Genomic DNA, 13,123 nt, shown 5'->3' with positions numbered 1-13,123 from the left:
TCTTCTTCTAGAAATGTTATAATTTTGGTTTGTCTGATTGGTGATTGATACATTTTGAATTAACTTGTTTACAATGTTAATTTAGGGTTGAAAATTTTTCTGTATAAATATTCACTATTCCAACCCTATATGTGGGCAAGACTATTATTCCCTGCCTTGAGTTATCTTTTCATATTGTTGCACCATAGAGGTAGGTGTGGGGAGATTGAGCTCTCTAGTTCATTCCATTGATATATAAGTGTAAACTTTCTCAATACCACATGCTATTTTTACTGTAACCTAATTATGTGATTCAAACTGCTAGTGTAGGTCTTCTATTATTTCTTAAATGATTATAGCTAAAATATTTGCATTTTCATGCAATTATTAATATCACGTTTCCTCAAAAATTCATGGTAGGGTTTTCATTACAATTAGATTTAAATACGTTTTTTTTTTTTTTTTTTAGTTTTCCAATCAATGATCATAGTACAATCCTCATTTATTTAGATCTTCTTGGTTTTTTCAGCAAAATTTTATAGTCATCTGGATATAGGTCTTGCACATATGTTGTATACACTATTAAATTTTTTTAAATGTCATTACTATTTAGTTGTAGACATTATGATGTGTATGCGTAGGTATCTCTTGCGGGTTTTAATTTGCATTTCTCCAGTGCCCTCGCCCAGCCAGTAGTGGCGCCCAGCAGCCGATGGACATTTTCCTCAACCAACGAGACACAGAAGGCTGACAAGGCCACGATCACCTACAACCCTGTTAAACTTGAACTTCTAATCTCTGTAGCTTGTACCACAAAGTCGTGTATTCGAAAATGAGGTCGTCTGGGCAAACCCTGATCAGCCTGAATAGTACCTTCTCAAACTCACTCCCTCGCGCCCCGAGGCTGTTCACTTTCTCCTGCTTTCTTTCGCCTGGCTGAATTCCGAGACTGATGAATATAGACACCCTCCTTCTGAGATGTCCTCCTCCCGCTTTTGCAGCCGAGTTCTATAGGCTGGCCAGGTTGCGCATGGCATTCCAACTGGAAGCGATGACTGTCCGTCAAACATTCTATTTCTGCCCTTCACCCTCCTCCCCCAGCATTTCCCGGTGTATAAGGGAGGGTAAAGTTGCCCCACTTCTGGGGAAGCACGTCTATTGGTGGGGCACCGGTATTATCACTTAGGCTGTGAACTACCTTGAGTGAAGGGAGGAATTGGCTCGAGCCTTCAATTGGATCCAGAAAAATGTCAGTCAAGGGATGGGCGGGTGTAATCACAATTGAACGCACAGTATTGGTAGATATGAGACGTGAAGCCGACTTCTCCTGACTGGGCGTTAAGGGAAGCAGTGCCGTACTCGTACACCGGGTTGGCTGAACGTGAGCCGCGCCCCCTCACGCCGACGCCTTCGGTACCAGAAGGGCCTGGCTAGTCCGTGGGAGCGTGGCGAGACTCTGCGGTGGGAAGGCATGTACAGGGCCCTCGCTTAGTCCCCAAACAGATCTGACGTAGATCCAGGAGCGCTCCATCTCAACGGTGAGCGAAGGCCAGTGGGCGGCGGGAGAGAGGGTTCGGGGCCCACGGGGAGCGAAAGAAGCTCCGCAGCGGGAAGTTCCTTCAGAGTCTTCTTACCCGGAAGAGCGGCAAGACCGCAGTCGCACCCGGAAGTGTGGTGATACCGCGGCTACGGGGAGTGATGGTGCCCGGCCAATTGAAATTCCGGGTTGAAACAGGTGTTTATGTATCTTTTTTTCCTGGGGGTCGGTAGAGCCTTCTTGTTCAGCAAGTGTTGGAGGATGCAAGTATTTGGTCGTATTTTTAAATGTCTCATCCTGTTGAAAACCGAGGGGAAACCAGCACTAGAAGTGTGTACCAGAAGGCTAAGCTCTGTGACGGCTTTTAAGAAGCTTCTTTTGCTGCCCGTCACCCTCAATTCCCCTCCCGCACAGGGATGTGCAGATGGAGGCCGGAGAAGACACTGCTGCCCCAGCCCCCGGGGACGCAGAGGACTTGGAGAACACGCGGTTTCCCAATGAGGAAGCTGGAGACGGTGGAGGGGTTCACGAGGACCCAACAGATCTCGGAGATAGGAGCTTGGAGGAAACAGGTATGCCTTTTCCTCACTATGGTCTTGGAAAGAATTTATAGGGGGTGTCATTGTTGGGGGCGGTCAGTGAGGGATCATTGAAGAGTCTTTTGAGCCTAACGGGGTTGCATGTGGTCAGTAGGAGGTCATTACTGACTCCCATTATAGTTTAAATCATCAAGGAATGAAAAGGAAATCAGTGGGCGTCAGTGAGTGTTCACTGGGGATGTGGAGTGAATTTAGGTCTTTGGGATCAAAGAGGAGCATTGGGGATTTAGGTTGTATAGGCCAGTGACCAAAAGAAAGTGAATAGGATCAAATGTGGACTATTCAGAAATCAGTTTCTTGGGGGCTAGGGTGTTGTTTAAGTTACTGAGATGGGTAAGAGGACCACTGGGAGCCTATGGGTACTCAGAGTGTTTATATCATTGAAGAGACAATGGGGAACTGGTGGTGGAAGTGTTTTAAGGAATCAGATGTTAATGATAATTATTGGTGGGGAGGCAGTGGACATCAGTGAGATTATTTGGAACATTAGAGGACCAGTGGGAGGGTGTTTAAAGACCCAAGTGGATGTGTAGAGGTATTCTGTGGAAATTAATGGGAATCACTGGGGGTATTGCTCATTGACCACTTTGGAATTAATGGATATTAATGGGGTCACTGAGAAGGATTAGTGAACATCTCCGAGACTATTGGTAGTAGTTCAGTGGCGGGGGGGGGGGGGGGGGGCGGTTCTTTGAGAACTTGGGAATTACTGGCAAGTAATGGCAGATATGGGGAGGAGGTAATTGGGGCATGTGGGATCAGAAAATGAGAGAATGTGAGGTCATTGGAATTTTACGGGAAAATGGTTGAAATGTAGTTGCCAATGGATAATAATGATTGTCTTTGGGAGATCAATGGACAGCAACTGGAATAGATGGAAGGGGTGTCAGGGAAGTCAGTAGGGGGCATTGAAGTCATGGGTTTCATTGGTGATAGTTAATGATGATCATGAGAAGGGCAACAGAGGTCATTATTAAAGTTCTGTGTGTTAGTGTATGTTATGGTGATTATTGTAGGGAGGGAAATGGATACCACTCAGTATAAAGGGGGGTCAGGAGAGTCAGTGGAGGTCACTGAAGTCCTGGGTGTTAGTGGAGATTAATAATGATTTGGGGGGAGATGGGAGAATGGACTGAAAGAGGGTCAAGGGAATCTGCAGAGGTCTCTGGAAGTCTTGAATGTTAGTGGAGGTTAATAGTGTTCATGGTAGGGATGGAATGGACGTGAAGTGGAATAGATTGTGGGTCAAGGCAGTCATTTCATCGAAGACCCAGATATTGGTGATGTTAATGTGGGATCATTAGAATGCTGATGAACAGCAATGGGAGTAAAACTGGGGGAGGGTTAAGGGAGTCAAAGATCTGGGTGCTAGTAGATATTCATGGCAATCATTGGGAGAATTAGTGGTCACCATCAGTAATGTAAGTAGTGCTCAGGAGAGTCAATGGGGTCATTATGGGTCAGTGGACATCAGTGAGAATAACTAAGGAGTTCAGTAGTGGGGACAGGGAGCAGTCAAAGACCCGAGTATTAATAGATATAATCATGGCCATTACATTTTTTGAGGGGTAAATATCAGGATAAAACTGAGGGGTCAGAGGTTATTAATGGGGGAACCACTGAAGATGAAGGTTATTCAGAGGTGATGGGGTGCTTTGAAGACTCGAGAAAGGCAGTTATTGAAAGGGGAATGATTGGCCTCTAGGGACATAGAGGGTTCTATTATGACAATGAGAGATTAGATTATCGGGGCTTTAAGGGATTCATATGGATATAATGTTAGGGATTGAGGAGATACCTGGGGGTCTGTGTCAGCATCAGGGGTCATTGGGGGACTGGTAGGAATTTGATTTGGTGGGTCCTTGGGCACATGGGGTTAGCGGGAGTCCACAGGCAGATGACCCACTAGGGGCTCTCTTTCAGGATCCGGGACCAAGGACAAGCCACCTAGCCTTCTGTCACCGCTGCCCCAATCAGAGTCCCCTTCATGTAATTGTGGGCTCTGGGATCCTTCAGCCTCTGAGAATAGTCCCACGGGTGACTCTGAGAGCGGCTCTGGGGGCCAGGGTGGAGACCCCAGTGATGAGGACTGGCGTGGCAAGCGGAAGCACGTGTTTGTACTGAGTGAGGCAGGCAAGCCCATCTACTCGAGGTACGGTAGTGTGGAGGCACTATCGACCACCATGGGCGTGATGACAGCCCTCGTGTCCTTTGTGCAGAGTGCAGGAGACGCCATCTGCGCCATATATGCTGGTGAGCAAAGGGGCAGAAGGCAGAACAGCGGGTAATGATGGGACTATGAATATGGCTAGCTGGCTAGTGGCAGGTCTGCCTGACTTCCGGGAGCACACTCCAGCCAGCCAGGGTGGATCAGTGTATGTGGATGGCTGTCCAGGGTGGTGAGCATTGTATCTGTCTGTCAGTTTGGCCTGCTGAGTTCTGAGTGGTTAACTGACTAGGATGTAAGTGACTGGCTGGATACCTCCTTGTTTATCTAACAGGGTGCTTTTGTGGGCTATGTGGTCGAGTTGGGTGTGTTTCTGGCCTTGTCAGTCTTTGCGTTATCTTCCCCCACTTCATGCTGTATGTCTGACCTGAATCTCTGACCGTCCTATCATGTCTCGTTCTATCATGTCTCTAAAATGTTCATACTCCCCCCGTGTGCCCAGTCTGAGTGTCCACAGTGGCTGCACAAGTTCTGGCCAGAGGTGTGTGTGTTCAGGGAGAGGGTGGAAGAACCTCACCTGACCCCCTCCAGTCACCACTGACTCATCTCTACCCCTGCCTGTGCATTTCCTCCCCTAGAGGACCACAAGCTGGTGTTCCTGCAGCAGGGCCCATTGCTGCTGGTGGCTGTGTCACGGACTCCTCAGTCAGCAGCCCAGCTTCGGAGGGAGCTGCTAGCTGTGCATGCACAGATCGTGAGCACATTGACCCGTGCAAGCGTGGCCCGCATCTTCGCCCGCAAGCAGAACTACGACCTCCGCCGCCTGCTGGCTGGCTCAGAGAGCACACTAGACCGGCTTTTGGACAGTGTGGAGCGAGACCCAGGTGCCCTGCTCCTAGGCGCCGTGCGCTGTGTGCCCCTTGCTCGCCCGCTGCGGGAAGCACTGGGTACCCTGCTCCGACGTTGCACAGCCCCTGGCCTGGCACTGTCTGTGTTGGCGGTGGGTGGTCAACTGGTGACAGCGGCCCAGGAGCGCAGTGTGCTGGCTGAGTGCCGGCTGGACCCAGCCGACCTGCAGTTGCTGCTCAACTGGGTCAGTGCCCCGGCCTTTGCCGCAGGGGAGGCGTGGGCACCTGTGTGCCTGCCCCGCTTCAACCCTGATGGTTTCTTCTATGCCTATGTGGCCCGCCTGGACGCCATGCCTGTCTGCCTGCTGCTGCTTGGCACTGACCCTGAGGCCTTCCATGACATGGCCACCTGCCGGCGCCTGGTAGAAGACGGGATGCACAGCCTTGGTGCCATGCGTACACTTGGGGAGGCTGCCAGCTTCTCTAATGCCCCATCAGCCAACGCCCCTTCCTACAGTGTGCAGGCTGTGGGGGCGCCTGGCCTCTGGCACTTCCTCTATAAGCCACTGGACATCCCTGACCATCACCGCCAGCTGCCCCAGTTTACCAGGTGGGTCCTGAGCCCGTTGGACAGTTGGCAGGGCAGGAAGGTTCATCTAACTGGAAGGTTCAGCATCTCATAGACATGACTCCATAAGAGAGCCAGCCATGTGCTAGAAAGAAGGAATAGAATGAGTCTCTCACTGATGAGAGGCTTGACCACCCTCAAAGAATCCCTTATTCTAATGGAGAACAGGGCCCTAGTACTTAAGGACTCCCATAGTTTCATGGGGAAGCTGGGCCTCTATTGGAGTTTCTCAAGTCTGATGGGGAAGGCTTAGCTCCCTAACTTGATGAACTCCCTTGACTAAAGGGAGATGGGCCAGCCAAGAAAGCCCTAAACTGACCTTGTCCCCTGCCTCCATCCATTGCTGCAGCCCCGAGCTAGAGGCGCCATACAGCAGAGAGGAGGAGCGGCAGCGCCTGTCGGACCTGTACCACCGCCTGCACGCACGCCTCCACAGCACCTCCCGGCCCCTGCGCCTCATCTACCATGTGGCTGAGAAGGAGACGCTGCTGGCCTGGGTGAGTTGGGTAGGGCCCTGAAGGGGTTAATTCTCTGCTTCGGTACTTTCCCCCCTCCATCGTATTTCCCCAGGCATAACACACTCCATCCCTCACGCTATGCCTTTGCCTGGGCTGTGTTTACTTTTGCCTTTAATACTGTCCCTGCCATTACATACCTGTCTTTGAAACCCATTAGGGTCAGTCAGTGTCTACAAACCTCATTAGCTCCATCATTCTGTTTGCTGTTCCCCGATTAGTAATCAGTACAGCATCTTTGACTTTCAGGAGTCCCCATTAACCACCATCTCTGTGCCTGCTGATTTCCCATTTTCCCATTAGGCCCACCCTTGTGTCTACAGGCACCAGTTCAGTTTTGACTCTGTGACTCTCTCCCCAGCACTCCTTGAACACCATGCTATGCCTTCCACCTGGGATATCGTTCCTGAGGTCGTTTCAGAGCTCCTGTCCTCACTTCCTATGGGTCTATTAAAAGTCAGATATTCTGGGAGTTGGGTCAAGGTGACCCCACTAGGAATGGCACCTTCCCCCAGGCTCTGCCATTTAGTGCACATTTATTAAATAATTTATTTGGTGCCTATTCTGTATCAGGCATTGTTCTAGGCCAAGAATTTTGTTTTATATTTAATTTTTTAAACTTTAATTTTCAAGCAATTTTAGACTTATGAAGAAGTTGCAAAATAGTACAAAGAATTACTATAAATAATCCCATCACCCAGTTTCTCCAGATACTAACAAAACCATAGTAACTTATCAAAATCAGGGAATTGACATCAGTATAATAACATCTAATCCACAGACTTCATTCAGATTTCACCAGTTGTCCCACGAATAATGTTTTTTATTGGCCCAGAATCCAGTCCAGATTCACATATTGGATTTCTTTGTTGTGCTTTCCTAGTCTCATTTATTCTGGAACAGTTTCTCTGTCCTTTTTGTCTTTCATGACCTGACTAGCCGGTTAGTTTTTAGAATGATTCTGAATTTGTGTCTTTCTGGTATTTTATCATGACTAAATTGAGGTCATGTGTGTTTGGAAAGAATATCACAGAAGTGGTGCTGTATCCTTCTCCGCATCTCCTTGGGTGGCCCACACTGTCATTTTGTCCCATTGTTGATGAGATTAACTTCGATCATTTAGTTAAGGTGGTGTCTGCCAGATTTATCCACTTATAAATTTAGTATTTTTACCCTTTGTACAATAATTACATAGTGTGAGGTGACTGTTCAGTATTCTTTTTTTTACATTATACTTTCATCCACTAACATTAATATCCATTAATGATTCTTGCCTGCCACAGTTAATACCCTGTTTACTAGATGGTGATTCTTCTAACCCTGTCATTCCTTCTACAATTATTGTTTGAGATTCTGTTGTCTTGGAGAATGTTTCCTCTTCCTGTATTTGTTTGTTGAATTTGTGATTTTACACATATATCAGTGTGGTCTTGTGAATTTTTCTTTCATTCAGTAGGCTAAAAGCCTCTTTTATCTTTTTTTTTTTCTCAAATGGTCCCTGATTTAGCTATTGGGAGCTTTAATTTGGACAGTCTGTTCCCTGTGTCATTTTGAGATGTCCCTGTCACTGCTGAAGCACTTCTTACTTTGTGGCACAGATGTCCCAAGCTCATCTTGTAGTTACTCTGTGTCAGTCCATTTGTCCAAGCAGCCCTTTGATCCTTTAGCAAAGAATGGTATTTGGGCTGAAAATTGTAAATCAGGTGGTCAGGGCATGCCTCACCAAGGAGATGGCATCTGAGTGGGGGGAGAGGGGCGGAGCATGTGGGTTTCTGAGGAAGGGTACAGCTGGCAGAGGGAAGGACTGCTCAGACACTGTGAGGTGAGACTGAGCCTGGTTGATGCTTGAGGAGTAGCAAGCAGAGGCTAGAGTGGCTGGAACAGAGGGAGTGGGGCAGGTACTGAGAGGTGGTGTGGAAAAATAATGGTGGTCCGGTCACATTAAGTCTCTTAGGTTGGTGTGAGGATAAATCGAATTAATCCTCTTAATACACTCAGGGCATAGATGATGAAAACATGGGTGTGTGGAGATTAGAACAGGACCTTGTATACAACAGCTGTTAATACCCATTCTACAGATGAGCAAACTGAGGCCCACACATACAGCCTGATTCACCAATTGAATCCACTAGATCTAGACTGAGAACCCCTGGCCCGCCCATGACTTCATAATACCAGCTTACCTGCTTTAGCCCAGTGACCGGGCAGCACCAAGTGGGCGCTGCTGCCAGATGTGTCTTCCAAACCAGAGACAGGCATAGGCCTAGGGTCTGATGGACAGGATGGGGCATGGCCAGCTCAAGCCCAACTGACTGTCTCCTCTCAAACCCACAGGTGACCTCCAAATTTGAGCTCTATACCTGCCTCAGCCCCCTGGTGACCAAGGCAGGTGCCATCTTGGTAGTGACCAAACTCCTGCGCTGGGTGAAGAAGGAGGAGGATCGGCTCTTCATTCGTTACCCACCCAAGTACTCCACACCCCCCGCAGCTTCATCTGCCTCCACAGACCAAGCTTCCCACAATGGCTTGTTCAGTGGACCTTGAGAGGCAGAACTCCCAGACTGGGCAGTGCTGGGAACAGCCACTATTGGCTTTTGCCTTCTATCTCTACCCTGGAAATGGGCCAGGTGGGAGAGATGAAAGGGTTCTTGGTGGTGTCTGTGACTGGTCTCTCTGTGGGCAGTGGGGCAGGAGCTGAGGGCCTGCCCACGAATGAGAGGTGGTTGGTGGCATGTTTGCACACAGATGAGCAGGCTGCTTTCCCAGCCCCCTCATGTACCTCCACCTGTGGAGAAATCCTTCAGCCTCTTCCCTTCCCTCTGCCTTATTTCCTCCACTTGGATGATATTCTAGCCTCTACCATGGGCTTTCTCCTTCGGTCCTGGGCACCACCCCCTCTGTCCTGCACCTGGAATTAACTTTGGCAATGGGCTCTTAGCCCTGAGGGTCCTGGGCTGGCCAAGGTGTTTTGGAGTGGCCCTTGGGGGGAATTCTGAAATTGCGAATGCAGGGCCACCTTGTGCCTGGAACTGGCCTAAGGATAATTAAAAAAAAAAAAAAAAAAAAAAACTAAGGAAAAAGGCCTGAACCACTCCCTACAAGGACATTCCTTTGCCTTTCATATACTTCATCTTTACCCTGTCAAAAATGACCCCCATCAATGTTGGCTGCTGCTAATGTTAATGAGAAAGGTGGCCTCCACAGGCTACCTGTCTGGTAACCCTTGACAAAGCCACTGACCTCACAGGGTAGATGAGATCCAGCGTTTTTACACAGGAGGTGCACTTAGCTCTGGGGCTTGTTCTGCGCCTTCATGAAAAGGAGAAAATTCACCTCTCACAGGCAGTAAGTCAGGGTTTGTGTTCAACGTAAAGGGACTCGCACTCTTTTGTGCCACCGCGTGACACATGCACAGTTCTCCGGACTTTGGCACAACCTGCACTACTGGAACAACCTGGAGAGGGAGAGACCCCCTCGGGTTTGTGTCTGTTCTCCCCACACGCACTCCCCACTGCGTTAGGACCTCGTTCTGCCCTTGTTTCCTTTAAGCTGGAGTTAAAGGCGCATGCGGCTCACTGGATCCGAGGCTCGCTCAAACCCCTTTGCTCACACCCAGGTCAACTGATAAGGTTGCGAGCTGCACGCATGCGCGCTGTGGAGTCTTGCCCTTTTTTGCCAATTGTTCAAGGCGCATGCGCCAGATTTCTGCGTTGGGAAATGGCGGGGAAGTTGGAGTCTTTCGAAGTGGACCCCATAGAAGTCCTGGAGGAGAGCCTGGAGGGTGAAGACAATGAGGGTAAGCTGGCCCTGCCTGCCCAGGGCAGAAGGGAGAAGTGGCAGTCCCGTTTCAATAATGAAATATTGATAGCAGTACTAAAAAATTGTAATTTTAAGGCTTTTATAAAATAGGGTTCAATAATGTGTAGATAACACGCATAATTTCGTCTGAATTATTGGACATACTACTTGGTATTTTCAAGTACACTACTGAAGTGTGCATCTCCAAGCAACGAGTGGAGGTGGGAATTCCCACAGAAGCCACTCCGCTGCTGCCACACCTAAGAAAATGGACGGTGATGCCCCAGTATAGCTCGACCCCCCGCACATGCCGCACTTTGTGTGGACTCCCTTAATGGCCACTCCCACCGGCCGCCTTTCTCCAGGGCGTTTTGTGATACCTGCTTCCTAGTGAGGGGAAAATTGCCCACAGACAGGTGGGAATTGGAGTTTAGACAAAAGTGGAAAACCTCCCAAGACCATGATCTGCTACTATGCCACGAGCATTATTTTAACTGTAGGATTTTTAAAAATGTACTCACATAAAAAGAATAGCATGATAAGTGCCCGTGCACCCATCACTGTTTAGTAGTTATCAACTTTTTACCCTCCTTTCATCTATGACGCCCTTTCCTGCACAGCCTTTAAACCACTGTATTAGTAAACACTGGGCTGCCTTTTTCCACGCCTGTCTATGCAGACTTCAACAACAATGGTGATAGTTGTTTATTGTCCAATGGTGTGAGCTCCATGGAAACCATTTACTGCTCTTTCCCCAACACCCCAACAATGGCTGCTTGGCATATACTAAGTGCTCTATCATGGGCTCTCTTCGGTTAGGGCCACACATTGAACACCAGCTTTCAACAAAGGACAAGCAGAAATGAGAGATGGAAATAGATCTCATTTATTAAGCACTTATTGTAGCTGCCACTGCTACTGAAAAACTTTTACTATCAAGTTTTCAAATTTGTCAAAATCGTCATTAATTTTATCAGCAATGCAGAAAATTTAAAAGCATATCAAGTTACCATTTCTAGCCATTAAAATTGGCTTTATAAAGGGAGGGAAGATGTCTAGTATTGATTACTCTGGGGGAAAGGCCATCTCGCCTCACTGGGAGAGCTGACCAGTAAAGGCTTCGCTAACAGCAGCTGGGCAGAACACTTTCAGCATCTAAAATACTATTGCATATCTTCAGTAATGAGGAGGGTACATGTGTATGTGGACCAGGAAGAGCCATTAGAGTGGTGTTGATGGGAGCAAAAAAAAAAAAAAAAAGAGCAATCATGGAAATGGTTAAATTTAGGTATTTTCATGCATATTGTGGAATACCTGTGTGGTGGGCTTTTTACTTTTTTCAGTAGCAGGAAAAAATAATTAAATTCAAATTTAATTTGAAATAATTTTTAAAGGACAAGGTTAATATTTATTGACACAATGAACTCCAAGAAGAGATATTTTTATGAGGAAAAAAAAAGGTTTGGATGTTAAAAACTCAAGTGGAAGCAGCGTCACCTATAGCCCTGTGAGGGTTGCGCGGAAAATTGTGTGAAGGTGGAAGGCCTAACTAATGAGTGTCAGCAAGGAACTTGGATGTTGGGGGCTGTGCAAAACCAGAGGCATTTTTGTGAATTTTTTTTCTTTTAGGAAAATGTGATACTATATCATTTTGAAATACTAGAAGGGGGAAATTTGGTATCTGAGGATCCTATGTTAATATTGATATTGGTACTAAACTCGGTTTCGATGGTTACACTGTGGTTACTTGGTAGGTTCCCCTTGTACAGAGGAAACCCACACTGGCACGTTAAGGAATAAAGGGCCAAGATCCCTGCAATCTGTGGTACAGAAACGCTCACAAACGGGAAACCTGGTACAAGGGCGAATAGGAGAACCGTGGTCTGTTTCCTACAACTTTTATGTACATCTGAAATGATTTCAAAATAAAATGTTTAAAAGGGACTCATGTGCTCTAGGTTGTTTTTTAACATGGATTTAAAAAAATTATCAAGATGTTAGTTGGATTATTTAATTACTGAGCAGCCATGATCTTACCCCATGACGGGTTACAAACGCAGGGAAGAGGAAGAGCAGAGATGGAGCCTTCACAGAAATGGTTGTACACCCAGCTGTAAAAAACGGGGACAGTCAGGGAACTCACACGTGTTCTGGGTACTGGATGATGCTGATAATCTATTGATTAACGACGATTGTGAATATTGGTGTGATTTTAGGATTGGAGTCATCTAAGAAAATGTCTTCAAGTAGTGAGACATGTATCTGGGGAAGCCCAGGGCTTCCTTGAAAATACTTGTTTCTGTCTGTCTCTGTCTCTGTCTATTTCCCTGTCTCTCTAAAAGTAATAAATTAAAAAAATACTTCACAGGAAAAATATAGCTGAAGCAAATATTTATGAATATTAATGACTTTCAGATCTTGGCGATAAATAAATCAGAGTTCATCATGATATTCCTACTTTCGTGTGCAATTGGAAATTTTCATAATGAAATATTTAAAAAGAAAACAATAACAAATATCTAATTATTACTAAAATAACTTTGATTTTTTGTTTAATTTCCAAATAGTAAGAGTATTTAAAAGTGTTGAAAGTCTCAAGAGGACACATACCAGTCTATTAATATCAGAGAAAGGCACCGAGGTTTGGGGCCAAGGAGAGAGGGGGAGGTTTCATTTCTAACTTCGCCTGTTTGTGTAGTGTTTGAATGTTTTTAGAATGTTACTTGGATAAGAAAATAAAAATTAAATACATGAAATACAGTTTACTAAGAGATCTGAGTGTCTTCACCAAACTGTTGACGTGGTTACTTCTGGAAAGGGGAATGACTGGGGGAAGGGGCTCTTGGTGAGAAGAGACTTTTACTTTTTATTCTGAGTTCTACATTTGTTTAACAAGTAATTTAAAATTTAAATGCAAAGTTAGATTAATGCATACTTATTTGTAAAAGATTTGAAGACAGAACATGTAAAGAAAATGAACATACCACCAAATATTTCCCCCACAATTAATAAACTCAGGTTAAGAATCCCTGGTTTGCAACATGATTTTTAA

The 13,123-nt window shown here is 46.5% G+C and overlaps 1 protein-coding gene across 3 annotated transcripts; it reads left to right on the top strand.

The window, feature by feature from the left end:
* Positions 1-1,385: 1,385 nt before the first annotated feature.
* MON1B (MON1 vesicular trafficking associated B) lies at positions 1,386-12,015 on the top strand. Of its 3 annotated transcripts, none has more exons than XM_037063584.1 (6): positions 1,386-1,517; positions 1,931-2,088; positions 4,039-4,368; positions 4,921-5,740; positions 6,108-6,255; positions 8,608-12,015. In XM_037063584.1, the coding sequence occupies exons 2-6, from the start codon at positions 1,941-1,943 to the stop codon at positions 8,815-8,817; spliced, it is 1,656 nt and encodes a 551-aa protein (XP_036919479.1). In that variant the 5' UTR covers positions 1,386-1,517; positions 1,931-1,940; the 3' UTR covers positions 8,818-12,015. The 3 variants fall into 3 exon arrangements, with proteins under 3 accessions (XP_036919479.1, XP_036919480.1, XP_036919481.1); XM_037063585.1 differs by lacking the exon at positions 1,386-1,517 and adding an exon at positions 1,524-1,714; XM_037063586.1 differs by lacking the exons at positions 1,386-1,517; positions 4,039-4,368 and having other exon boundaries at positions 1,524-2,088.
* Positions 12,016-13,123: the final 1,108 nt, after the last annotated feature.

The sequence above is a fragment of the Sturnira hondurensis genome, unplaced genomic scaffold, assembly GCF_014824575.4.
Source record: "Sturnira hondurensis isolate 20B ecotype Veracruz unplaced genomic scaffold, ASM1482457v3 Scaffold0014745, whole genome shotgun sequence".
NCBI lineage: Eukaryota > Metazoa > Chordata > Mammalia > Chiroptera > Phyllostomidae > Sturnira > Sturnira hondurensis.
This window is presented reverse-complemented; position numbering and strand designations above follow the sequence as displayed.